Below are 26,968 nucleotides of genomic sequence, written 5' to 3'. Positions count from 1 at the left end.
TAAAGATGTGGGAATACCCCGTATACCTGAGTATATCCTCTACTACACCACTGACTTTAACAAACCGTCTTGCTGTCTCTTCGCCGAGACAGCGGGTGGCGGTATTGGCCCTCAGTCACACTTTAAAGCCGCAGTATATGAGCAGTAGAAGAAGAAGCGCTCTACGCAGGTGTTTACGTTTCCTCACTTCCGTAGCTGCATACAGCGGAATAACGTTTCTTATCTAACGTTAAATCCCCAAATTTGAGAAGAAACTATCGGTCATGTCTCTGATTTTTAACATAAGTATTAGAGATGCCTGACAGATAATTATTATTAAGGTCTTCTGCTGTCCACAGTAGGCGCTGTATCGCGAGTTTTCCACATCTTTCATCGCAGGCAAAGCTAAAGCTAAAGCTAGCGGTGTGTTAGCTGCGGGTCAGCGGCAGTGGACCTAATTTAATAAAACGTCGCCTGATCCGCATTTTGTCCAGTGTTAATTTTAGATATCAAACAAGGCAGTCATGGCCACTAGGCGTCTGACCGATGCCTTCTTGTTAATGCGGAACAATGCAATCCAAAACCGGCAGATATTGGCTGAGCAAGTGAGTACATACGACCCCCGTCTGAGTACACGTAGCAATGCTGCGGTGAGTGGTCTGCATCGTTTTGACATTTTACTGTGTGTGTTTGCATATAGCCAGTCACTGAACTGTGGTAGCTAGATACAGTTGTGTGTTAGTAGCTGCTAGAGATTACTGAGGAGTATTTCTACGCCGGTAGTGTTTCACCTCAGGACTGATTGTTTAATGTGACTCAGTGGAGGAGGATGAAGAGGGGCGTGCAGGCACATTATCCAGCTCGTATTAGCTTAATATCTAAAGTAAATGTAAACAATTGAGATAATTAGCTAAAATATTAGTTAGCATTTCTTCATTTCTGAGATAAAATATACGTTTGTTGAATAAAATGTGTGGGGTTTTGTTAAAGTTAAAGCATGTTTCTAGTGTCCACATAGTGCTTTTCACTAGTAAAGGGTGTGCAGTGGCTCCTACATTGTAATTTGATCTAGTCTAGATTAAATTGTGCCTGTAACCTGTAACTGATTGTTCCACTAGAATTTAGCTGGTGTTTTCCTGTACTATTAAATGTGTGACACAAACCAAGGCAAAGGGATTTGCTGTATAAGATTCCTGAAGACGGCAGCTTATCATTCAAAAATGCTGATAATCATTTGGTTTATCTCCAGTGGAGACATGATGAAGACGACTTTTAGTGGCATTGATAAATAAACTGTATTATAGTTATCAGTCACATCTGGCCAGATATCCAGTCTGCATGACTAGGTCCGTGTCAGGGCTGATACAGGTCCAGCTGATGGGATGACTGCATCACCCCCATACAAAACCCCTGTCATCATCTACCTGTGCACTGTCAGTTAAAATGTATTGCTGTTTCTATTACTACACAGCACAAAGTAGTCCACTGTTTCCTCCTGTTCCCTGGCACATTTTAGATGCTTAAGCACAGTTTACAGCTCTCCTGTGTTTACACTGGAGTTCACCACACGTCTCCAGTAGAGGAGGCCAGGTGCAGGATACACAGCACAGCAGGCAGGTGCAGGGTGCGTGCGACCAGTCACACTCCATTGTGAACATTTTAACCAGTCATCTGCTCGCTGAGGTAGATTTATTTCTGCCAGCAGCCTGGGCACCCAGAGGCAATGATGATGTACTGATATCCCATCAGCTGAAGATGCATTTCCCAAAATATGCTGCTCATCATTTCTTTCCTCTCATACTGTATTTTCCCTGCTGTTCCTGATGGCTTGGAGAGGCTTTCAATGACACAAATAAATCAGCACAGCCAAACCTACAGAGTGGAGACCTTTTAAATGGTTGCGGCTCCTGGATGGACACTGCCTGATCGTGCATCACTGTGTATGACACAGCGTAGTGTGTTGGGGTTTACCTCAGCAAGTAGGCTAGGGAACCAATAGTGATGCTGTGGCCTGGTGCTCCAGAGCTGAAAACATTTTGTGAAAAATGATTCATGCCCTGTGTTCAGCAGATGAATTGCTCATACACAGTCTCCACTGAGAGCAAAAAACGTCACCCGTTTGTTGCTCAGTCATTCACCTGCATGTTTACAAGGGCGCAATCAGTAAGTGATAGTGATCACGGACAAGCCCAGGAATTTGATTGTGGATAGCTAGACCTTCCTGGCTCATGGATTGTCTGTAAACCCATGGGATCCTGTTTTTTTTTTCTTTTTAAATCTGTTTACATCATCTTTCCACATATTCTTTAATGGAAAATAGCTTTAGTGTTTTTCCCTTAACAGTAGCTTTCTAAGGAGTAAATTCTATTAAAAAGTGTGATAAAGAATAGTGAAAGATCTCTACACATCCTGGAAGAGAGCTATAATTTTGACCCTGTTATCTTCTTAACAAGATCTACTTGCACTCTTAAACAAAACCTCCTTCAGCGCCTTGCTGACACTTATTATACTGTACCAAGTAGGCTTGGGCAGTATCAAGGTACTTAGAAATCTGGAAGGTATGATTTTCAATAGTATCAAATATACAGACACTCCTCTTTCTATTAAAGTGATGCTGTATGGAGGTGATGCATAGTAGTGCGAAGGACACACCACCTGATGTCAGTCTGTACAGTTGGAACAGGCAGCTGATATGAGAAAGATGGCTATTGCGAGTTGAGGGATAACGTTACAGGACTAGTAAAAAAGAAAAATGTCTCTGCCCCTGTTAAAGAGTAATTTAGGTTTAGTCCCAATAATAAAGGTAAGCCAGCCAACACGGAGGAAGCTGAGTGCAGTCACACATACTGTCTGTTTCCGACACAACAGCGAGTGTAATCAGATCTTCTAGCAAGAATTTGAGAAGAGCACTTACTTTTTATCTATTCATTGTTTTATGGGCCATAAGTGTTTCAATCCAGCAAGACTCAGAAGTTTATTGCATATTAAACACATGCACAGCACTGTAGGCTAAACAATGACATACATGATGCACACATACAGAAATACAGTCATATACCTCAGTGAAATGTCACAAAGGTATGAAAAATAGATACCGCCCAAGCCTAGTTCCAAGAATATTGTATTAACAGTTATATTCATCGTCTTATATCTCACTTGTCTTGCATGGTATATGTTAAGTGTATGTTTAGTCTCATTGTCCTTATATCAGACTTCATCCATATATGTTTAAAACTGTGTTGATTTAAATGTCTCTGCTCTGTCCACCAATGTCAAAAAGATGATGTTGGTACATTAATTGGTGGTAAAACTCTGTCTGAGTTGAAAAGTAATTACATCAACCACAGTCGAGCTACAAAGTGAAAGCTGAAAAAATATGTAGCACAGGTGTTTTTCCTCCTTGAAGTTACTTGTTCAGCAGTCAGTACTTAAATGTCATTTTACAGTGATGCAATTAGGGCCAGGCAGTATATCTATAATATCAATATTGTGATATGAGACTAAATATTGTCATAAGTTACGGATATCTTGATGTGGTAAGTGATGTGGTACCTTGTTTTGAAGGTTGCATTAAAGTGATGACATTTTCTGAACTTACCAGACTGTTCTAGCTGTTCAATTATTTGCCTTTACCCACTCATCATAGCCACATTACTGATGCTAGTCAAATATGTCATTGTGTAAATATTTTGTGAAAGCTCCAAAAGTCAACCAGTATCGAGGTATTTGGCCAAAAATGTTGTGATATTTGATTTTATCCACATCACCCTGCCCTAATTGCAGTTATGATGTGCATATGTGTCCTCAGGCTGAAATATATTTGCACAGACTAGAAGGCAATGACTCAACTAAAGCTACTTTGTTTGCCTTTAGAAGATGCACATTCAGCTCACTGAAGCTGCTGCGCACTTGGGTTTTAAAATAACTGACTTTGCCAGAAGGCAGCAGGGCCTTTGTCATTTCAAACAAGATAGACACATTTGAGACATAATTATCCAAAACAAGGCACAGTGACTTTTGAATTTTCTGTTACATATTAACTTTCTGCTCTTTAAAATGTCCTTTCTGTATAACTCAGCCTTTTTAGTTTATCTTGAGGCTTTTCTCTCTCTTTATTCTCACTGTTTCCTACATTTAATGATTTGTTTAAAGTGGAATTATTGTGCAGTTAGTGTACAGATAAGTATGATTTATTTTTTGCATTCACACTCTAGTTTTACACTTTTGAATATACACACAAAAACTTAGGACAAATGATCAGATTTCATTTCAGCAGCCAGACCTTTTGTTCGTCTGCTGTACAGTAATTATTATTCGCATTTCAAATTAATTAGTCCTTCAGGCGAGTGGATGCTGAAACTTTTTTTTAGTATTCACTGCTGATTTTTTTTTCGGGGCTCACTTTCTGTTACTTCTGTCTTTCTCTCCTTTTCCTTGTTCTCTATTGGATGGGACCAATCTGCTATCTGCCAATCACATTAGGAGCTTGATGAGGTATTGTTGTTTCCCTTCATGGTAGAATTACCAAAGCTGCATTAAATGCAACACACATAAGCATGTCGAATTATTGTATATAATGTTGTACTAGAATAATGTTTTTTTTTTGTGTGTGTGTGTTTTTAAGTTGGCTGATGATCGAATGGCCCTGGTGTCAGGAATTAGTCTGGATCCTGAAGCGGCCATTGGAGTCACCAAGAAACTTCCCCCCAAATGGATAGAGGGGGTTGATGAGGTGAGGCAAACACTTTTGTATTGTAACAAAAATGTAGAGATCTGTATGTAAAAGGCTGACCCAATCCTGAGATCCTAAACTGGTGAAATCTTCTGTATGAGCCCTATAATTTGTGTACAAAGTAACGCCTCGTGGCTTTTAACCATACCTTTCAGATCCAGTATGAAATCACACGTATTCGGCAGAAGATGAAGGATCTGGCCTTACTTCATGACAAGCATATGAATCGGCCCACACTTGATGACAGTAGTGAGGAGGAGCACGCCATAGAAATCACTACTCAAGAGATCACACAGGTACAGTCATTTACCAGTGTAGAAACAGAGATAACAAGTAAATGCTGTAACGGTTTTTTTTTCTATTAGTAACACTGTCTATTTCTAGTATGTTTCTACTGGAGCACAGAGTCATAAGAGTATTATATAGTATTGATTGTCTATCTTCATTTTGTTTTAGGGTGTTGATATGAACACCTCTGACTTTATTTCAGGTTGAATCGTTTGAAAAGAGATTCCTCTCTGCTTTCCCACTCATTTTGTGTTCTTTGTAGATGTTTCATCGATGCCAGCGAGCTGTAACGGGTCTGCAGTCTCGTTGTGGCCACTGCACCGAGCAGGAGGAGAGGCTATTGAGAAACGTGGTCTCGTCCCTGGCACAGAGCCTGCAGGAGCTGTCCACCAATTTCAGGCACACACAGTCCGGCTACCTAAAACGTAAGAACTGCATTAAAGCTGGAATTGGTCTTCCTGAATTTTCATTCCTCATTGTTTCCGCCTCTCACACATGGGCACCATTACCAAGGATACATCATTTCTTATATGTAGTGTTTGTTTTCCATCTCATCCAAGCATCACATCATTGGTTTATATTCCAGGGATGAAGAATCGTGAGGAGAGATCAAAGCACTTTTTTGACTCTGGACCCCTAATGGAAGAGGATGAAGATTTAGCTGTATATGACAAGGTGACCAGCTTTATAAAATTTGTTAAAGGGAAACTTTGCCTGTTTTCAACCGGCTCTGTATCATTGCAGTGTGTGCAGATGAACAGTGGCTTGGCTTACAGCCATGCCGTAAGTGCCTGGAAATCCCGCAATGGATACCATACTGGACTCAGTGGATGGGCGGGGAGTTCTGGGTGCTCATGGCATGGGAGTTAACCAAATGCCCTTCATCGGCTCACATTTCCCAACAGTCCGATGATGCAGAGCTGGTTAAAAATCTGTTTCCCTTTTAAGTTATTTAAAAAACATCATTGACAGTTCCACTACCATTTTCTTTGGCTTAGGTGTCCTGGATACAGTACAGTAACAGAGGAGATACTTCATATTGTTAGTATTAGGACAGATAAGATGAACAAACATGCACACTCATTTATTGATTCAGGTTCCACTGTATTATGCAAATTTAAATTTAGCATCTGTACATATCATATTTTTCACATCAGTTTTGTCAGTTTTTATTAATCCCACTAAACGACAGTAAATTGAATAAACAAGTATATGTTTTATAGAATAAAACAGATAACAAATTGTATATCTACTATCACAAACGAAATAATTGCAGCATAACTGCTTGTTTTTCTTTTCAATTTTGATGTAAAATAAAAAGAACTGGGTCTGAATTGTGTCTGCTGAGGCTGTTGCTGCAGGTGTTGTTGCATTTGGAGAAATGATTGTACTATAAAATCACTTAATTTTTTTATTTTTGTTTGTTTCAGGGGTTCACAGATGACCAGCTGATGCTGGTGGAACAGAACACAATTATGGTGGAAGAACGAGAGAGGGAGATCCGACAGATAGTGCAGTCCATCTCAGACCTGAATGAGATATTCCGGGACTTGGCTGGAATGGTGGTGGAACAGGTATTTGAAGCAGCCCTGACAAGCTTACACATATTTAATTAGGAGACTAAGAGGGATAGTTAGCATCTGTTGAAGTGGGGTTGGATGAGGTACTCACCCATACTCAAGTGTATTACCTACAGCAAGTGGCTGTCAGTATTAGGGCTGCAACTAACGATTATTTTCATTGTCGACTAATCTGTCGATTATTTCTTCGATTAGTCGACTAATCATTTTATCGCTAAATGTGTTAAAATGTTGAAAAATGTCGGTCTGTCTCTGCCAAACCCCAAAATTATGTCATCTTATGCCTTGTTTCGTACTCATTTTGGGAGTATTTTGGGAGACTTTTATAGTACTTTTCGATGAAAAATGACTTAAACCGATTAGTCAACTACTAAAATAGTCACCGATTATTTTAATAGTCGATTAGTCATCGATTAGTTGACTAATCGTTGCAGCCCTAGTCAGTATGCACCCAGTTTGGAGAAACGGGGGAACTGGAACCGTTATCTATGCTCTCTTCAAGGCCACTAGACCCCAGTAATTTTACCTCACAGAACACAGGAGTTGCTAGTCTACCAACGCCTCGATCGTTTAGTTTGTGTTATTGTCTAACTATTGTGAATCCGAACTAACCCATTAAAAAACACAGGGGAGACACAATAACTCAAACAAACTAACAGATTGAGGCAGTGACAGAATAGCAACTCCCATGTTAAGATAAAATAAAATAACTGTTTTTGTCAGAGGAGTCTGTTGGCTCAGAAGTGAGTATAAGTAACAGCTCCAGTTCCTTGATGGAAAGGTCTTTCTGACAGCAAGGTAAAGCAATGAAATTATTCTTAATATAGCGTACACTTAAACTCATATTGATTTTTTAGGTGGCTAAAACACATTTTGCCACTGCCCCCATCCACAGCAGTTCATTGCTTAGCTTCTGTGGTGGTACCTCTGTTTGTTTCTCCAAACTGGGGGTGTACCAACTGCCATCTACTGTAGGTAATATACTGACTATGGATAAGTACCTATCTCAGCCCAAATTTTAAAATATCCAAACTATCCCTTTTAATTAATAATCATGGCACAGGTCCAGTGACACAGGTACCAAAGAAAAACATTCCTGTCCTCCATGTACATGTCTGGGGTTATCAGTGAGTTGCTCTAATGACTTCCAAAAATAGTCGGGTTTCCATCCACCTATTTTTATTCGCATTTTCAACAAATGCGAAAAAAACTTGAATGGAAACACCAGAAATTCAAAAAAAAGGCCGAAATATCGCAAAAAAGTTTTTAAGCTTGGAGGGGGTGGAAAAGTCAGCGTATCGATATTAGGAAAATGTGACTTTTGGCAATGGAAACAGATTTAGCGAATAAACCATGACGTAGGCTACCGAATCCTACTTCTACTTCTCACACACACACACCTGTGTGAACTTAGAGAGAGGTAATTATTCCAGTGTCAGGTGAGTATATTTCACAACTTACCTGAATAGACTGGATGTGTTGAATACCGCTGCATCATGTGCGCTGCCTGGTGTACCAACACAGACATCACGGCATTATGTGGGCTACGCTGACAGCGCTGATATGAGTGTGATGAGAGCTCTCGCAATAGCCAAGAAGTTCCCAGAGAATCTCTCCATCTCGTCGTAGTCATGGATGTGCCGGTAATTGTTTACATCAGTTGTGGACATGAGACGCTACGTCATCTCACGGCGCCCTCTTCTTCTACGGGTGTTGTTTTGCATTTTTATTTTTCATGAGAAGCGCCACCTTCTGCTCGACCTGTTGACTCCCAGTACTCGCAAAACAATAATGAATGGAAACGTGCATAAATTCGCATTTTCTTTTGCGCATTTTCACAAAATTCGCTTAAAATTTGCGATACATTTGGATGGAAACCCAGCTAATGTAAAGCATTGTGACATGCATTTTATATTTCATACTTGTATCAAGAGAGCTTGAATGAGAATTGTTTCCATCAGTGTAAGTACCACACCAAACTGTTAATAACACTGCCTTTGTTTAAAGTAAAGAAACAACAACTAAAATCATTTTCCTCCGATAACAAAATTCCCTTTTCCCTGCAGGGCACCGTTCTTGACAGAATTGACTTCAATGTGGAGCAATCTTGTGTGAAAACAGAAGATGGTCTGAAACAGTTACAAAAGGTAAAAGCAAAATACTCAAGTCTTAATAAACATTGTGACTTTTTTGGTCGGTAATTTTGTTTGATAATTAATACTGTAGCTTTGAAACTAATGATGAATGTCAAGAACCGCAAAGAAAACAAAAAGGAAACTATTAGCAAAGACACAATTATGATATAATCTACCATATCTATTTCAAACAGGATCCACAAACTAAGTTTCTTGCATGATGATAAGACAGATTGTTGGTCTTGATTAATTAAATTAAAATCAAGTGAAATACAGTGTTTAACATTTGTTTATTTTCTGTGCAGGCGGAACAGTATCAGAAGAAAAACAGAAAGATGCTGGTCATTTTGATCCTCTTTGTGATAGTCATGGTTCTAATTATTATTCTTTTTGGAACGAAGTTTTAATTATGCATTCCTCTGGCTTTTTGTTTTCTGTGTGGGTGTTTGTTGTGCATCTGTGTGGACTTGGACTTGGTCTCGGTTCTACTCAAAACAAAGCTGACTGCCTTTCATACCCGCCAGGAAACTTTAAGGAGAATTCCTCGTCCCTTTGCAGGTGCACTTTGGGCTGTCTGGAGATATTTTGTGGTTGATTTTAATGAAAGAAACAATCAACAATCTGTTTGAGTCGTGGCTATTCTATCAAGTCACTCGTACCCTTTGCCAAGACTGTGTGACGGAGGTTTGTCGAATCTGACTACGTTGACATACGATATGTGTCTTAACAAATGAGAACACTTTGTGGTGTATAAAAATGGACTACTAATGTTTAAATGCTGAAGCAGAGTGTTCTCTTCTTCAACTCAAAGCACGAATTGTGATGTTTGTTGTGACAATGCATCATTTCTGTCCAGTTTCATAGCAAACATGTAGTTTCTGTGTGGAAGATGTGACAAGAACGAATGTTTGTAAAAGAGAAACAAGCATTAGATCTCATTTCACTGCAAATTTATTTTCATTCCAACATTATATTTACGTCCCAGCTCAGTATTTTACCTTGAATGATGAAAAAAGAAAATTGTATAAGGACAGTACCAGATATGATTAGACTAGTCATTCAGTACCAAAAATATTCCTTTGGTTTAAGGACCACCTGTTTTGTTTTGTATTTTTAATCCCTTCACCCCCAAATTTAACAAGAATACTGAGACCTGTTGGCCTGAGGAAGACGTAGTCAGACGTGAGCTTCCTCCAACTCATCCTGTAATTTTGAAATCATCCCTGCGTCACACCTGCTGCACTTTTCATGAAGTGCTCATTTTAAAACAATTAACTGTTTATGTTTTCAATGGTCCTTGCTTAAAGTGCTACCTTTTTTAAACTCTTGCAGTTTGCACATACTGAGGCCTGAGGGGAAGGCCAACTTTTATTCCTAGGGTGGTATAGGCATGACCCACCCTACTGTCCCTCTGACTGGCTAGTACTCGTTGCCCTCGTGGGCTGGATTGCTTGGGTTTAGGAATGTGGAGTGAGATGGGCTGGGATAACAACGTCAGTGTTAGCAAATCAAAGGCAGAGTAAGACGGAGCAGAGCAGGTCGTGCCTTTACCACCCTAGGAAAAGAAGAACTTGCGAGGGGGAGGGTGGTTGTGTTATGGATGTAATACTACTGTCATCTGTATGATGAAAAAATATTTATTTTGTAATAATTTCAAATAATCAAGAGTTTCAGAGGTGTTCTGTCTCAGGCAGAATCACTGTATACTGAGTAAAGTGTATCTGTAGTCTAAACCCAACAGTTATTGTCCACTCCACTGAGAAAACTGTGATGTAGTCCAACACAAGCAGACATATGAAGACAGCATTATGATTTATTTTTTTCTTGTCGGATTGGACACATTAAATTTTAGTTGGCTGTGTTGGAATTTCTTTACGTGTTCTTGTGTTCTATAAAGACTGACAAGCGGAAATGATGAAGAGCTTTATTTAACATATCTGTACTCGGCTCTACACTTTATACACCTGTTGAATCATCTTTGTCATTGATGTGAAGTTATGTGTGAAAAATGGTTGTCTTAGTGGTACTCTACTTAAGTTTTGTTTCCCAGACAAAACGGTGAGGAGACAGCAACTTTTTTTAATAAACCTGGAACATGATGGTGTGCAGTGTGTTTTGAATTGCAGCACTGATGCATAGGTAGTGTCCAAACAACTGATTATAAATTATATCAACTATTTTGATAACTGAATAATAATGTAAACCACTTTTTAAGCAACAATGCCAAACATGTAAATTAAATATGCTTCGGTTTTCAACTGTTGGTTAGGACAAAATAAGCAATTTGAGGACCTGACATTTATACAGTTTCAATGTTTTATTCACCAAATGATTCATCAAGAGAACAATTAGCAGACTGATAAAGAAAATTAAAGGTAGCTGCAGCTCTTCTCATAAGTTACTATACATGAGATCATGCATTATTTTTGAAAGCAGACACTTGTCTCACTTAAAACTCTGTCTATGAATATAAAGAGAACATCTTGTTTGTTTTGCAATGCAAAATTTGAGGGGGATTACTGCTGCTGTGATTGGTAGGAAGCACCTGACGTCATGGTAGTATAATACCCAAATCCCACGGTTAATGGTAGGTTGTTTGTAGTTTTTGCCCTCAAACGACATCAGCGACATGGGATGTACAAAGTTTAAATATTAATGTAATTACAGCATTACATTACATATCAAAGTATTTTTAGGTTACATAAGACTACACTGCTCCTCCTTTAGGAGATCATTACTGTTATTTGATAGGTCCCCTAACCCGGAAGTCAAGTGTGTTCTTGTGACATTTCAAATCAAAAGCCTCGTACAAACCTTAATCGAGATAGAGAGGTGTAAGTCAACAACACCCAGTCTCTGTCATTAAAGAAGTAACGTTAATACATTCTAATAAAATATATGGGCAATATAATTCACAGCTAAATTTCTCTTTCGGGCCGAATACTGAAAGTCGAAACACAACCCCAGCTAACTCAGCTGTCAAATGTTGTTGGCTAACGTTAGCTAGCTAACTCGAAGCAAAGAGTTTCGCTTACAGATACAGAAATAGCGTAAGAGCTAAGCGCCTAATAACAGCGGCGAAAATAGCTTCTCAATCTCTACAAATTTCGTGACGACCTCGCAGAAGCTTTTGACATTTCTCATTTAACTTATGGCTACTTTTAGCTGATTGAGACAAGCTACCTTAGCTAATGCTACTTCACTGTCTGGCTGGTGTTTGTGCTCGTGCTCGTTTGCGGACTTTTATAACAAGTGAACCGGTTTTATTTACAGTCCTAACCATGACTTGTGCAGGACACGAAGACGACCCGTTCCCTGTTGACGACTGTCTGTTTGCGGACACATTTTCTCAAGATACCGTGTACACTTTAGTCGGCCAGGAGCTAAGGATACGACAGGTGTTCGGTGCCAACCTCGGCGTGGCTGCCCCGGTGTGGGAAGCTGTAAGAACCTGCTTGGTTTATGTTGGAGTCATGAAAATATACCTGTTAAATCAGTGTGTCTAACGATAAGGGTGTGTGTTCACAGGCGTTAAACTTGTGTCGTTACTTGGAGGAGCAGTCGGTGGAGTTGAGAGGGAAGCGCATCATAGAGCTGGGAGCAGGGACTGGTGTGGTTGGTATCTTGGCAGCACGCCTCGGTATGTTGTTCCTGTCATTGTCTGCACTGCGGAGGAATACGTTCACCTTAATGACTATGAGTGGCATTATACGCTCCTGAAACTCTCCTGGCTGGTTGCTTATGTAGAAAGTAATTTTCGTGTACCAGGCTCTCTACTTATCCATTGGAGAGTCCCTTCAGTAACTCCTAATAACCTCATGTCCAACCACACTTCAGTCTACAGATATGTAACTCACAGGTGCTCCCACCAGAGGCACTGCACACATGCTGCAGCTGCCACAGCAGCTCAGTGTCAGCTTCACTCATTCAGCGTTGTCAAACATCCTGAGTATTTTCTGTATGTATTGACAGCACCTGAATGTGTCCTATGTGGTGCATCATCCATAAAAAAGATATAACTGCAGTGTGTAAAGCATCTTGAGAGTTTTATTGACAGCACATTTGAATCCAATTTTCCAGGTGCAGACGTGACCCTCACAGATCTTCCTTTGGCTCTCCCACAACTTCAGGCCAACGTCTCTGCGAACATGCCATCAGATGGTTGGCCTTCTACCCCTCCCGCCGTCCTCCCTCTGTCCTGGGGTGAGGACCACATGAACTTCCCCTCTGACTGGGATCTGGTTCTCTGTGCAGATATAATTTACCTCCCAGAGACTTATCCACTGCTAGTGGATACACTGGCTCATTTGTGCATGAACGTAGCAGTGGTGTATCTCTCCTCCAAAATGCGAAAAGAGCACGAGACTCCAAGTTTCTATGAAGTATTTCTACCCAGCAGATTTAATGTGGAGCTTGTGCACCGTGATGACAATCAAAACATTAATATCTACAGGGCATCCCTGAGGAAAGACCAGTGACAGCAGGGACAACCTGCTGGGACTTGGATTAGTTACTGTACTGGGACCAGTCATGACTCTGGTTTCTTGGGTGCCTTTTTAAAAGATTTAAACCAAACTAACTAAAAACAGTAAAAACATCACTGTGCAAAATGCACATCTGTCAGAGACAACAGCTCCTTGTTTTCGGATAATCTAATGTTGATGTCAACCTTCTATCAAGTGGCTAATTCATCACTTAAAAGTACTGAGTTTTAACTGATTTTGTTTTTTGTACTGTAAGCTACAATTTTGTGTCTTATAAAGCAACCACAACTTGTTACACTAATTTATATACCCTCATAAACACATTAGAGAGCTTGCTCCTAGTGGGTTTTCCTTGTATTGACAAATGTTCAGCTAATCAATCTGTTGTAATTCTACAGACATTAAATGTATGTGCTAAATTTAATGTCAGAAATCAGGTCAGAGTTGAGTTTACATGGTCTTTTGACCAAATAGTGGAGCACTGTTAAATAACTACTTCTTATTTACTTAGTTGAACATTGGTTTGTTTAAATGAAGTGGTACTTTTATTTAGATATTTATATGGCTATTATACTGACCATTTTCAGTCACTTAAAAACCTGTAATAGCTATTAATATTTACTTGTTACTTGTTACAAAATAATCATATTTTCTTGTCTTTTTCTTGGGGTTTTGGGCCCCCTGTATCACCTCACACAACATATCCAAAATCAGAATTTTAATGGAACTGATTAAATATGGTAGCCTAAATATTTTTTCATTTTCTGTCACCAGCACTAAATTACAAGTTGTGAGCACACATTTTTATATAGTTTGCAACCAGTCATCAAAACATGTACAGGTTCTCTTTGTGGTTTTACAGAAATCAGCCTAAGGTTATGTTAATGACGTGAATGTCAGAGTGACTTGGTTCTCAGCCTCTCATGTCTTGTCATGACTTGTTGTCACTCCCACAGAGATCATCTCCGCCGGTACAGCTTCAGCCTGCGGTGCAGGTTTGCTTATCATCACGTGACTGGAAAATTCAGGTTTTTTAATTGCTCGGTTTTGATTCCATGTCGTCAATGCCATGCACAGTGGCAATGACAACAATCTCAGGCAACTTCTGCCCTACTTCTAAAAATTACATCTCACATTTCTTTTCCACATGACTGATCGCCCCCTCAATTAAAACACTTGACCATCTTAATGGGTTAATTAATCAGTACAGATGACACAACAGTCTCTTTGTGCATTCTCAGAGATCCCAGCAAGGATGTTGAGCATGTTTCAAAGAGAGCTGAGCTGCGTTACCTTCAGATTACACTGAAAACAAGTCACATTGATCACAGCTGAAAACCAATTTTCTCATTAAACTGTTTACTATAAGTGACTGTCTTACATGAATACTCCACTTTGTGCTTAAGTTATAACAGTTTTATTAATTTTATGAGACGTGTGTATGAGTTTTTTCTGTGGTCCTCTAGTCTGGGGCCGTTAGTGGCCGTTTTGGTAAGGAAACGGAACCAGGGCGAGTGAGACAGGATCCGGAATTCGATGGATGTGCCTTTCCGTAAAAATAAAAGCACCAAGCTAATAAAAATGTGGTGAAACTTTTAATTTAAAGAATATAATTTACAAGAAAAGCCCCAAGCCATTAAGTTAATCGATTTTCTTACACCCCTCATCACCCCAAATCGATGGTGCGCCAGAATTTAAAGTTTTACTATGGTGAACACTTTTAGTTTGGTGAATTTGGTGAATACCGCATCCGCTCCCTAGACCGGAACCAGAATCCAGACAAAATTCAGAGTGACACCAGGGAGGCTAGTGGTCCTCTGAATAGTTTGAAGTAGGCGGGGCTCTGTTGGATCCTGCATGCACCAATCAGGGTTAAAGCCATATTTGGATTAAAATCGGATGACATCTTTGGGATCGTTTGCTTTTGTTGCTGCAGGCCACTGCCCACCAAGTGTGATCCAGCCACACCCACACTATCCTGATGAAGCTGATTAATTGAGTTTGAGTGTTAAACTTAAATCATGCCCAAGGATGTTGTTGTTGCTCATTTGGTGCTAAATATTTAATCTCATGCTAAGGTACTTTTCAGTGGGTTTAAATCAAATTAACACCAGTCCTCCCTCCACACAAGGTGATGGAGTCACTTACTAAATATCTTCCTCGTGATTATATCTGGGTCAAAACCTGTATCTACGAGCAGTATCAAAGCGCCCAAAGATGCAAAAACTGATCCTCTTTTGGTAATAATGCATACTTTAATGTAGTTGGTGTCATGCGTCTGTGTCTTCAGTGCAGTTTTACACCAGCTCTAGAAAGCTGGGTCCAATATATCAAAATATAATTCTCAAACTTTTGCCACATGGATTTTGTTCTCACCTGAAAATAAAGTAGGACTTAACTGAATATGGGGACATTTCCCTCTCAGTGAATAAGTTGTTCATACCCAAAACAATATTGTTTTTATTGAGACATATAAAACCCAAAACAGAGCTCATCCCATCCCCAACTATTCTGTCAACATCAACAGATTGCCTGCCTCCCTGCAGCCTGCTGTCTGACCGTACTTCATCCCCTCTCTCCTGCTCTCTGCTGATGTACAGACTTTCTGTTCAGAGAAGGAAAGCCTGTTTGTTACGCTGGGGAGTTTCAAAGAAAGGGAGACAACCCGTCCGCTGCCCGTCTCTCCCTCTGCTACAATTCAGCCGACAAAACAACAGATCCCTATCTACCATGCAGAGTCTGCTCGCCATCACGCCCAACACCTCCCACGCGAGTGTCATGCAAAGTGCACATCGCTGATTTTGTTGTCACTCACGATTATTTGGGCAAAGTTATGAAAACTGTGTATTGAGGATTTGGCAGTGTGGACCAGAGTGCCATTTGAGCTGATAGGAAACCATCCACTTAAAAAAACATAGTTAGTAGTTAAAACATACATTTTCCTCTTAAAAAGGATATTAGTGTTTAAAGTATAATCTTAATGATCAGTTTTTCTGTTAAGTAGTATGTGCAGCTGTGTGAGCAGTGACTTACTTGTAATTACGGTGTGAAATTTCATATTCTAATAATCCTAATAATCAGCCTGACAGCAAAATTACCATTAATCCCAATACAATGATGTCAAAGAGCCTTTTCCACCTGAAGCAAGTGTATGCCTAAAAGTCTGGTGGCAACCACATGAGAGTTGTTTTTATCTAAAAACCTGATTAAAAAATTCCTCAGTGGTATTTGAACAGGGCATGTTGGCTGGATGAGAGGAGGATGGGCTACAGTGACAGGGGAGTGTGTGTGTGTGTTTGTGTGTGTGTGTGTGGAGTGGGAGGGGGACTGAAAACCACCGTCCTTTTAAAACAAGTAGTCCTGTTTGGACTTCATTAGACCTCATATCACTTCATGAGCAGCACAGACAATAATCTGATAACAACAATTAAAGGTACGTGTTGTATGTGTGAACTGACCTCTCCATATAACAGTATCTACATTGCAGATGAGACTTTATTTTTATGTTAGTTTTTTTATTTAGAAATCACATGTATGCTCATAATAATGTTTTTAAATCTTCAGATTTTAGCCATTTTGAGGACATTTTGCAATAGTTAAATATATATGATCCTTTTTTCCATATTTCAGATCTGTGTATTAGACCAAACCATGGAGTTCTGGCCCGAGAATCAGGGACAGACGCCTCTATACTCCAAATTTGGTACTGTCCCTGGGAGAAATTGTTCACATAAGTGAGTGCTATGATTGCTATTTCAATCAGTGTAATCGTTGGGTGATAGAGTTTGTTGCCATTTTTCTGTTTGACAAACTTTAAACTTGATTTGTACTTAACTTGACTAACTTAAACACTGACTGCACAGTAGTCGTGATATGTATAGATTGTTGTTAAGTGATGATAAAAGGTGCCACTTGTCATGGGAAATCTCTCTAAAACACACGTCAAGAAATTAAAAGTGATGTGAAAGATTGCTTTTGCCGAAATTATCTGAATTTACTAACATTTTCCACCATTTCTCCCACAGCTACCATGACAGACATCAGGTTCCCCATTATCCACTGTACTACGGTGAGCAGCAGGATCAAGGCAGGGAGTCCAGTTACTGGACTGTACCAGGATCGAGAACAGGAGGGGCTCCGCAGGAGTACACTAACTGGACGGACCATGAGCTGACCACCCCTTCTTCTTCTCACTTCCCTTTTATTCTGGACCGTCACGCTCAGCAGCATCAGGACCTGGGAGACTATCAGCTGCATGAAGCCAGAGACAGAGAGTGGACAGCAGCTCAGCGAGCGGCGAGGGAATATGAGCGAGGACTTCTGAGGGAGGGATGGCAGAGGAGGTGGGAGCCATGTGGTCCTGTCCGCTACAACAGGGAAGTTTCTGCTAAGAGGAGCGACAGCAGCTATAGAGAGCTTGAGGCTTGGGCAGCTCGATACAGCCATTCCCTTCCAAGGAGGAGACGTATAGAGGCAGAGCTGAGGGGTGCCTCTCAGGGACTGTTGGAGAGCAGCAGGGCTCCAGAGAGGGACAGCAGGAGTGGGACAGATCCTCGAGTGGCAGCGCTGCAACAAGTCAGACCATCTGCAAGCATCAGAGAGTCAGGACTGTGGGATAGAGGGGGCAGACAGCAAGCTCCAACCTATTATCCATCACAAACTCCTGCCACTGACACAAGTCACATGCTGGACATAAAAGAAAAGACCGGCTACCAGCGGAGGGTGTTCAGCCAACCTCCTGGCTATATTGCTCCTCCTCCCTATGACAGCCCACATAAAGGTTCACCCATGCTGCAACACTGTGACACCAGTTGGGAGCAAGAAGGTAAGAGACAAGCCCACTGGTCACAGCCCGCACTCAGAAAGCAGGATGCCTCTGTAGCTCTAAAGGATCACAGAAAAGAAGAGAAAGAGGAGTTTACAAAGCCAGATGTGAATCAAAAAATCTTCACAGAGCTTGAAGGACTAAAGCAGCGACGACAGGAAACAGATACTTTATTGGCAAGCAGTCCTTTGAGTATCCAGGACACACATATACAGCATGAGGGTACGCTGTCTCTGCAACAGCCACAAGTGTTACAAGCAGTTGAGAATAAAAAGATAAATGAGGAACCACTCTCAAAAGTGATTGAAGGAAGGAAGTTCAGATTAAACAAAAAGGCAGGTGGGATGACCATATTCTGCTTGGTGTCTCGAATAGCAGGCACCACAGAAAGTCCATCCTTGCCAATTTGTATGTCGCAAACAAACATTCAAAACAAAGAATTGGGAGGCGTTTCTCAAGGTCTAAAAGACAGTAGTGGCATTAATCAAACACACAAACTTGCAGATGAGGTAGACTTCAGAGCGCCACCACTCACAGACCAGTCAAACACTGCTGATGCTAGAAACGTCAAAGCCAAACAGGAGGAGACACCAACTTGTGTAGAAAGTGAGATGCTTGAGGATAATCTATCAAACAAAGCAGATGTTGTTTCCCCAGAAAAAGCAAATACAAATGATGCTGATTCTACATTTGGGAGACAAGTTGCTCAGTCAGTGCAGCCTGTGTCAGTCAAATATCCTTTGTGGAGGGAGCCTAGTATCACAAGCAGGGTTGAAGCTGAGAGTTCAGCCACATGTTTGAAGGAAAACAGCAAGGAAGGAGAATCAGATGTTCTGGACCCTGGTAAAGTTCATCCGATTGATGTTGAAGTTAGGAGACTGGACATCAAGACAGACACAGAATCTGAGGACAGTAAGGGTCTACTGGTTATTGACACAACCTGCGTTGTTGTTAAAATGGAGCTGATTCCATCACCCAAGAAAGAGCATGTTCACTATTTACACACTGAACACAGTCCACTTGATATTCAGTCGACTGACTCTCCAGAATTTGTCCAATCAAACAGTCAGATTAATCAGGATGTGGCAACTGACCATAACGCAGAAGCAAACCCCTTCCAGGTGGAAGAAATGCCAGAGACCGAACTAGACTCAGATCTTACCGAGGAAAAGGCACCCGAGGAAGAAAGTGAAATCTCCTCCCTTTGCATGTCCTCATCTCCAGTTTCTGAAAGGGAAACATTGGAGGAGCGTGCTGAAAGGATCCTAGGAATCCCTCTACATGACTGTGTTACTAAGCAACAACCTGAAGACGCAACATCACTTACTGACTCATGTGTGGAGGACCAGGAGGTTGAACTGTCTCAAATTAAAGATAACAACATTGATGATGATGATGCAGATGAACAGATCCCAGAGGACACAAGAGAAGAGGGAGAGACACAGAATCAGTTTGAGGCTGGCCAAACTGATGAGTGTTTGCAAGAGAATGATGATGCCAGAGATCAGGCAGCAGATGGAGGCAGTGGGGATTTTGCAGGATTTCAGGATCGGGTGTCTGAAGAGCATTACACCGAGTCCCAACTCCAAATTGACGTCAAACCTTCCCTTGAAATTGAAACGACTGAGGATCCTCAGCTTAACCTTGCAAGTGAAGAGTGGACAACTGAGCAGGAAGAAAATGATATATCCTCTCACCATCCCTCTCAGTGTCACAGTCCAACCACCAACCTCTCAAATCCTTCTTTGCTTTTACCCGACCCAGACTGTGAAGAACCAAACCCTGCTCTTTCTCTCATGCTGTCATCCTCCGATCTTACACCTCTTATGCAAATCCCAGAATCAAACATAGAGGAAAGCCCTGATCCTGAGTTGATTTCCCTCAGTTGCACAGAAAACCTAGCTCCTCACCCTGAAACCTCATCTCTGCCTCACACTCCATCACCTCCTCCCCTTGAATTTACTGACGCCACTTTAATTACAGACGATTCCCCAAGTCCTTCTCCTCTTGGTTTAATTGATCAAACTGCAGAAACAGTGTCCGACATTGAGGACCAGGATGAAGAAGTTGAAACATCACAGCCAATCGACAATGAGATCAGTGATCCCCTTGAGGAACTTGCCAAAGACATGACAGAGGAGCTGCTGTCAGAGCAACAATATGAAAGTGGCCAACCAGATGATGATGATGCTTGTGTGAAAGAGAACAATGTCACTGATGAGCAGCAAACCAAAGAAGTCGATAAGGATCCTACAGATCATATTACGGAACAGACCCTTAAGATACTCCAGGACAATGCCATAGAGGTCGACATTTTGCAGCAACAACTTGAATGTGTCCAGGCAGAGGATGTTGCTTGTGTAATAAAGAGTTATATGACTGAAGAGCAGCTACTAAAAGAAGTCAGTGAGGATCCTACATGTCAAGAAAATGTGACTGACATTCAAACTCAAACAGAGGTCAACATTTTGCAGCAACAGTCTGATAAAGGCCAAGAAGAGGATATTTGTCTAAAAGAAAGTTCTGTGACTGAGGAGCAATCACAAACAGAAGCTGATGCGGGTCCTACAGGTCTTGTGGAACAGACACCATCCATAGAAAATGCTACAGACTCTCAAACTCAAATAGAGACCGAACTTTTGCAGGACATTGAACCACAGACTGAACCCTCTGACTCTTCTTCTTTCTTGCCTTTAGTCTGTGAGGTGTCTCAATCACCTTTCGATGTGATCTCACCCTCTGAGCTTCCTTCTCCACCACACGAATCAAATGAGCCAGATGCAGAGTTTGTTTCTCTTTTTGGAAAAGTCTGTCCCTCAGTTTTAAATCCTGATTCTGCTCCTGCTGCTGGCATCTCAGAAGCTGTCCCTCCTCCTCTTCATGTGGACTCTTGTGAATCCCTTCAGTTCTCATCTTCTTCCTGCACTGATTCGCCCCCAGTCCTGCCCTCCAGCTCTTCGACTCCTCCTCTGCAAGAGGGAAGTGGAAGAATTGACCCCGACTCACCCCTCAATGAAGAGCCCCAGTACCCCAAGTCCCTGTGGGATGCGGTAAATCGCATTAGGAAACATACAGCACCTGACTCTGAGAATGAGGAGGAGGAAGTGAGTGAGATGTGGGATCCAGAGAGTGTAGGGGAGGACTTGGGTTGCCCAGATGTGGTAGTGGGCATGAATTCTGAGAGGACTGTCCCTGATGGAGCAGGGCAACAGGAGGTTTCAGCTGAAGGAAGTGTTGAGGATGTAGAGGTTGGCCAAATACAGCAGGATCTGTGTCATGAAGAGCCAAGTGGACATGCTGAAGAGGACACACTGTCCTGCAGCAGCACCAGCAGCCACAGCTCTGGGGACACCGTTATTGTAGCAGATGAGGACGAGGTGGAAGAAACGGCACATGATGCCGGAACTGAAAGTAAGACAGGGAATGAAGGGGAGTTTCAGACAGCTGAGGGAGAGCAATGCTGCTCTGCTGAAGTAAAAGTTGAGACTGCAGCTAAGGAGGACGGAGACAATGATGGAGATGAGAGCACCACAAATGAGTCTAGTCAAGGAGAGGAGGTCCCTGCTGAGGCAGCGAATATAACAATTGAGGATGTGGAAATGATGTAAACAGAGCTAACAAAATGAAGAGGTGGTTTTCATGTCCTCGGAGGTCTCAGATGAAGGGATGACATTTTGTACATTTAATGTATTTTTTAATTTCAATGTAATCTTAGAGCTTTTATTTTTGACGGATAGGTAATAGTAGTGCATTTACTGTAGCTATAGAAATGGAGGAATTTGACAGTAAGGAAATGTAAAATATCCAAACTATGTCTGTTTGACAATCTATTTTTGTAAAGCAGATCTTTTTCTCAGAATCTATTTATCTGCTGTTTCTGGTAGATGGTAGATAGTTTAAGGTAAATATATAGCTGCGAAAATATAAAAGTGGATGTAATAAGAGATTTGATTATTTGGAGTGACTTCATGGTGTGCTGATATTTCTGGCCCAAATCAATTGTTCTGTATTGTATGTAAATACAAGGATTGAGTGCTGTGAAAAGTTCATCTCATATTGTGGTGATAGCGCTTTGTTTGCTTCTGTTTCCAAGGTCAAAAGTGAACTTTCATCATCAACATTTAGGCTAACATGGACACAAAGTCCTTAAGTGAAATGAACATTTAAGAGTTAGCAATTTTTTGACAACTGAACAAAGATTGTGATCCAACCAAAAGCTCGAAAAACAGCAATAAAATGTGTCTTGTTGATCAAAAAGGAATCAAAATATGGCAGTTTGTCTTGTGATGATAACATGTTGAGAACGTATTTTTTGCACCTCTTATATTTTAGTCCAGTATTTAATTTCCCTTTTAGTGCTCCTGCCTACAGTTTTGTCATCAGTTCATTTTTCTCAGTACAAATATTGTATGAGTGATAGTTGGAAGTTATAATTTAAAGTCGTGTCAAATGTATTTCCGTCAATTAAAGACAAAACAGATGCAGACAACTTACAAAAAGTTTTATATAAAAAGGAAATGAACTATGTTCACGAGACAGCAAGCTCATTTCTTCACACACTGAAAAATGAACAATAACAAAAATAGGTTTACATCGACAGTACAGCATGAAGACTTTGTAACTGAGAATGATTTGTAAAATTGGACTCAACGATCAGATTGTGGACTACAGCACACTCTAGTGGGGTTACACTGCACCTCAGTTTTACTAGACTGGACAAAAAACTTTTCTCTTAATGCACAGAACTAAAACTGCTTTAAATATCACATTTCAAGGAGCTATGAGCTGGTTGTTGTAGTGTTTAAAGAAAAGAAGAGGTGTCATTTACCTGAAGCTATAAACTATTTTATACTTAATTTGTCTGGTATAAATATATTTTTCTGCTCTGGATCAGAGGGGCAGCATGGAGGACAAGAAGACCACACACAACCACCGTTACTATTAACATGTTTTAACAACATTTCAGCCATTTTAAACAAAATATTTTGTTGTCAAACAAATGAAAGTCCTTGGTGTGTGTTTTAAAGTGTATAGAGACTGCAAAACACTATACATTTTAAAACCCTCTCTGAGGAGTGTGACATTACATGGGAAAACATTTCTTCAGCAATAAAGGCACATTTTGTCATTTGAAGCAGCGAAACTAATTTCACTCAAATCCCAAATCGTTTCTGATGGAACATAATGTGCCTTTAACTTTTCACTTTATCTGATGGAAATATTCATCTGAAACAAGTTATTCCTGTGATCTTCCGAAAAAAATCGGTGAGCATAACAATTTTAGTAGATATAAAATACAATTTGTCATCAAATGATTCCTTGATTGGGGAGCATTGATGTCCATTCACTATGAATAATAAGCACCAATGGCTTCAATGCACTTCTTCCTGGCTTTGGGAGAGACTTTATCAGAGCAAATGAATACAGACTTAAGGACCACTTGACTAAATTTCAGCCTGCTCTCTGTGTACTTGTGTCCTAAATTAGACTGCTTACTGTATATACACAATTAATTCTGTAAGAAATCCTGTACACACTGGGAAGTATAACTTCATTTTTGCAGTTTCACAGTTTGTTTTTTCTGATGAGAACATCGGAAGGCTAGACAAGCCCTCACATGAAATACAGAATATTGAAAAGTATGATAACTTACAGTAAGAAAAGAAGTGACAAGATAGTCAAAAGAGATTCAGCTAAAAATGGAAAACTGGTCCTTAAATTGTCACAGATCACAGGAATAACACTGTAGTTTTCAGGTGGACTTCCTTATCTTACATATAGATTTGTACATGTCTTCCACCGCTGCCTTGGTGTAAACCGGTGATAGGAGACAACTGAAAATGTTACAGCACCTAATGTCTCCGTTTCAGCTGAGAAGAGATGGCATCCATGGCTAGATGATATCAAAGTTCGTCGTGGGGCATTTTCAGAGCGTGGTCACAGAGATCTGCAGAGCACACAGGACAGGAAAACTTTTATTTTTTTTTATTTAATGATGACATGATGATGATTTTTACTAGAGTACAGTGGCTGCAGGGAAACAACACAACAAGGGTGGACAACTCAGCATTAAAGAAAGGCATATTAAGCGAGCCAAAAACATACCAGTCCTCTTGCTGCAGAGTTTGTCTTTGACATTATCTGTCTCATGAGAGAAGAATTCAATGACTTCATCTTCATGCTGCTCAACAATTGTTTCGCACTGGAGAAACAAGTTAAAAGAAACTGTTACAAACTGCACAATTCACAGTATATATATAATGCAAGTCCATTGAAACATATGATGGTGCATTTAATAATCATTCGGTGCAATTTTGTACTCACTGCAAATTTTAAACTGCTTGTAACTCTTGAATCCAGCGTGGCCACTGAGAGGTCCATGGCCTCACCGTCCCGAGACTTTATCCTAACGTAGGACTTCCTGTTTGTGGAAGAATCTGTACTCTCCCCGTAGTCAGCCATCCTTTCACACACTATCTCCATCAGCTCAAGGAGGTTTCCCTCTGAGCGAGCCAGAGGAACCTGGTGGCATCAAAGGTCATGAAGGACACAATTTAGTCAGCACTTGAAGTATTGAGCGTCTATAGACAGCCCAAATCGTTGTCACCTTACTGTAAATTATTAGCAACAGTGCTACTACTGGAGATTATTTTCATTACTGATTAATCTGCAGATTATTTTCTCAATTATCGATTAAATGTTACGTCTATAAAACATAAGAAACAGTGATGGCCATTAAAATATCCTCGAGCACAGGGGGATGTTATCAGATGTCTTATGTTGTGTGGCCAATTGTCCAAAACTCTATCAGACTCAGTTTACTATCATGGAGGACAAAGAAATCTGAGAAGCTGTGACCAGAGAATGGTTGACATATTTTCTCTTTTAAAAATCACTTCAACTATTAGTCCTGTATCAAAATAGTTGACCAATCAGTTAGTAGTTAGGTTTGTGGTAGCATCTTAATCCAATAAGAAACAGTTGATAAGTCAGCTCCTGCTGTAATAAAACACACATGTAGCACTGTTCCACTGTGCACTACTAGTAGTGAAGTAGTGCAGCCTTCAGAGTGGGTTGGACACATTACTACGTGGCTGTGCTGCTGCTGCAGTCTCACCTCTCTGATGGACTGGCTGCCGTCCGGGTTGATCCTGAAGGATCCCGTCTGGATCATTTTCTTGGGATCTATCTGAGATATGGCCCACTCCATCTCATCTACCAGAGCCCTGCAAGCTGCGGGGAGCATAGGGAGAGGACACGCAGGCATTACTCCACCTCTGTGTGTGTTGTGTCCTGAACAGAGTGAGGCTTGAGACAGAGACACATACCTCCACATCTGATGTCCTGTCCTTGCCTGGCTGCCTGGCTGAAGCTCAGGAGGAGACACAGAAGCACACACGGTGTGAGCAGCACGGCCGCTTCCCTCATCTTGCATCTAAACACAGATTACACCACAACACAGGCTGACACATCAACCGGCGAAAAAAACATTCAAGTGTAAGAAGTTAGCCGGTAAGCTCACAGCCACCGGTAGCTACAGTAACGTTTCCGTCCGACTAGCACGAACCGTAGACAGGTTGTGACACAAACACACAGAGTTTGTCACCTTTTCATTCAACTTACAAGTTCCTGGCAGTGTTTCCTCAGACCACCTTTACGCTCTTACACGCTGTTCCATCGCATTCGGTGGAAATGTGGTGACGTAGCAACGGAGCTGCTGGACAGGATGGAGCCGCGCGCGAGACAGCGCCGCCGTGTGGCCGGGAAGATGCCAACGGCTTCCTGAAGGGTTACCAAGGCAACCTCCCTGCGCAGAGCGGGCCTGCTTCACTAGAGGGATGTTGTTGGGTTTATAGTGGGAAAACCTGTTGTCGACTGATATTAACTGAAGACGAGCATGTGTTCAGGATAATAGGTACAGTAATACAGCACTGTAGCTCACGTGACATGAAATTATTTTAATAGTTAACATACTTTAGAAGAGGGCAGCCGCAGTCCAGCTACTACTAGCATACGACCCCTACACCAGGGGTGTCAAACTGAAGTTCATGGGCCTTATTCAGCCATATTTGATGTCAAGTGGGCCGGACCAGTAAAACCATTGTATAATAACCTCAAAATAATAACAACTTTCACATTTTTCCTTTCATTTTAGTGTAAAGTACAAGTACATTTTAAAAACATTTATCTATTTAATAACAGATGATGAACAGCCTGAGATATCTTAAGAAAAAAGTGCATTTTTTAACAATATGTCTCAGTTTTTCCACAATCAGTCTACAACCGAGTTTTGGCCGTACCTTAGCTGCAGGGTTGCACCAAAAGTGTTTTAAAATAGAAGTCTGATACAGATTGTTTTGTACTGAAGCTGCTGGTTGGCAATATTTTGCACAATGCTCAATATCTTTAAGTATGACTACGAGAAGAATTTATTGTTTTTTCAGAGAACTGCATTCAGGTCGGGGTGGAAGAGCCTCTAAAGCAGCATTTTACATGAAGTAGGATACTCATTTAACTTGCCCCTGAATGCTGCACCTCTTAGCCTTCACAACTGCTTCAATATTAGGTGTGCAGAGTCATCTAGTGGGCTGGACTGGTTAAAGTGAGTTTTGAAAGTCACCCGATCAAACCTCTGCTATGGACTAAAATGTGCACTGTACTGCTCTTCAGCATTGGAGCTGTCAAATCAGAGACCGATGTAGGTGAATTTCCCAGCACTCACAAAAGTAAAATATAAGGTGCATGGTTCCAGGACATAGGCTAACTAAACAGAATTCAACTATTATAAATGTTATTATGTCTAACTTTTATGTTTTATGTCAAAATGTATTTTGTGGAGTGACCTAAATGCATGCCACCAGAATTAATAACCACTATACTGAGAAAACTGATGCTTAGAAGGCATTCAAAGGGACCTAGGTTTGGTCCTTTGGAGACAGTGAACC

General features: G+C 40.9%; 4 protein-coding genes across 8 annotated transcripts; 3 read left to right on the top strand and 1 right to left on the bottom strand.

Annotated features, from left to right (window-relative positions):
- Positions 1 to 150: 150 nt before the first annotated feature.
- On the top strand, positions 151 to 10,813 carry stx16 (syntaxin 16). 3 transcript variants are annotated; one of them, XM_050038063.1, is made up of 9 exons: positions 151 to 629; positions 4,462 to 4,473; positions 4,604 to 4,711; positions 4,867 to 5,007; positions 5,262 to 5,424; positions 5,586 to 5,674; positions 6,430 to 6,573; positions 8,646 to 8,726; positions 9,020 to 10,813. In XM_050038063.1, exons 1-9 carry the CDS (start codon positions 504 to 506, stop codon positions 9,119 to 9,121), a joined length of 966 nt encoding a protein of 321 aa, XP_049894020.1. In that variant the 5' UTR covers positions 151 to 503; the 3' UTR covers positions 9,122 to 10,813. The 3 variants fall into 3 exon arrangements, with proteins under 3 accessions (XP_049894020.1, XP_049894021.1, XP_049894022.1); XM_050038064.1 differs by lacking the exon at positions 4,462 to 4,473; XM_050038065.1 differs by lacking the exon at positions 4,462 to 4,473 and having other exon boundaries at positions 152 to 584.
- An 89-nt stretch (positions 10,814 to 10,902) lies between these two features.
- On the top strand, positions 10,903 to 15,229 carry LOC126385996 (EEF1A lysine methyltransferase 3-like). The gene is made up of 3 exons (XM_050038066.1): positions 10,903 to 12,157; positions 12,243 to 12,354; positions 12,795 to 15,229. Exons 1-3 carry the CDS (start codon positions 11,906 to 11,908, stop codon positions 13,190 to 13,192), a joined length of 762 nt encoding a protein of 253 aa, XP_049894023.1. The 5' UTR covers positions 10,903 to 11,905; the 3' UTR covers positions 13,193 to 15,229.
- Positions 15,230 to 16,577: 1,348 nt separating this feature from the next.
- Positions 16,578 to 22,242, top strand: si:ch211-159e12.5 (uncharacterized). Of its 2 annotated transcripts, XM_050038285.1 has the most exons (3): positions 16,578 to 16,631; positions 16,829 to 16,932; positions 17,224 to 22,242. In XM_050038285.1, the coding sequence occupies exons 2-3, from the start codon at positions 16,850 to 16,852 to the stop codon at positions 21,629 to 21,631; spliced, it is 4,491 nt and encodes a 1,496-aa protein (XP_049894242.1). In that variant the 5' UTR covers positions 16,578 to 16,631; positions 16,829 to 16,849; the 3' UTR covers positions 21,632 to 22,242. The 2 variants fall into 2 exon arrangements, with proteins under 2 accessions (XP_049894242.1, XP_049894241.1); XM_050038284.1 differs by lacking the exon at positions 16,578 to 16,631 and having other exon boundaries at positions 16,756 to 16,932.
- Positions 22,243 to 22,509: 267 nt separating this feature from the next.
- cnpy2 (canopy FGF signaling regulator 2) lies at positions 22,510 to 25,764 on the bottom strand. 2 transcript variants are annotated; one of them, XM_050039479.1, is made up of 6 exons: positions 25,647 to 25,764; positions 25,352 to 25,458; positions 25,141 to 25,256; positions 24,348 to 24,545; positions 24,129 to 24,225; positions 22,510 to 23,970 (listed from the first exon to the last, which is right to left on the bottom strand). In XM_050039479.1, exons 2-6 carry the CDS (start codon positions 25,449 to 25,451, stop codon positions 23,927 to 23,929), a joined length of 555 nt encoding a protein of 184 aa, XP_049895436.1. In that variant the 5' UTR covers positions 25,452 to 25,458; positions 25,647 to 25,764; the 3' UTR covers positions 22,510 to 23,926. The 2 variants fall into 2 exon arrangements, with proteins under 2 accessions (XP_049895436.1, XP_049895435.1); XM_050039478.1 differs by having other exon boundaries at positions 25,630 to 25,653.
- Between the last annotated feature and the right edge of the window lie 1,204 nt (positions 25,765 to 26,968).

The sequence above is a fragment of the Epinephelus moara genome, chromosome 24 (genome assembly GCF_006386435.1).
Source record: "Epinephelus moara isolate mb chromosome 24, YSFRI_EMoa_1.0, whole genome shotgun sequence".
Lineage (NCBI taxonomy): Eukaryota > Metazoa > Chordata > Actinopteri > Perciformes > Serranidae > Epinephelus > Epinephelus moara.
The sequence above is the reverse complement of the archived record's forward strand: the minus strand, read 5'-3'. Positions and strand labels throughout refer to the sequence as shown.

What these genes read in the sequence shown, in the direction of transcription:
- stx16 (XM_050038063.1), top strand. Translation starts at nt 504, where the DNA reads ATGGCCACTAGGCGTCTGACCGATGCCTTCTTGTTAATGCGGAACAAT. An exon ending in ACAGTCCGGCTACCTAAAAC is followed by an intron (nt 5,425 to 5,585) that starts GTAAGAACTGCA and finishes TTTATATTCCAG; the next exon opens with GGATGAAGAATCGTGAGGAG. An exon ending in GTCTGAAACAGTTACAAAAG is followed by an intron (nt 8,727 to 9,019) that starts GTAAAAGCAAAA and finishes TTTTCTGTGCAG; the next exon opens with GCGGAACAGTATCAGAAGAA.
- LOC126385996 (XM_050038066.1), top strand. Translation starts at nt 11,906, where the DNA reads ATGCTACTTCACTGTCTGGCTGGTGTTTGTGCTCGTGCTCGTTTGCGG. An exon ending in CTGCCCCGGTGTGGGAAGCT is followed by an intron (nt 12,158 to 12,242) that starts GTAAGAACCTGC and finishes GTGTGTTCACAG; the next exon opens with GCGTTAAACTTGTGTCGTTA. An exon ending in TATCTTGGCAGCACGCCTCG is followed by an intron (nt 12,355 to 12,794) that starts GTATGTTGTTCC and finishes CCAATTTTCCAG; the next exon opens with GTGCAGACGTGACCCTCACA.
- si:ch211-159e12.5 (XM_050038284.1), top strand. Translation starts at nt 16,805, where the DNA reads ATGATCCTTTTTTCCATATTTCAGATCTGTGTATTAGACCAAACCATG. An exon ending in GGGAGAAATTGTTCACATAA is followed by an intron (nt 16,933 to 17,223) that starts GTGAGTGCTATG and finishes TTTCTCCCACAG; the next exon opens with CTACCATGACAGACATCAGG.
- cnpy2 (XM_050039478.1), bottom strand. An exon ending in GCAGCCAGTCCATCAGAGAG is followed by an intron (nt 24,546 to 25,140) that starts GTGAGACTGCAG and finishes TGATGCCACCAG; the next exon opens with GTTCCTCTGGCTCGCTCAGA. An exon ending in CAAGCAGTTTAAAATTTGCA is followed by an intron (nt 24,226 to 24,347) that starts GTGAGTACAAAA and finishes TTGTTTCTCCAG; the next exon opens with TGCGAAACAATTGTTGAGCA.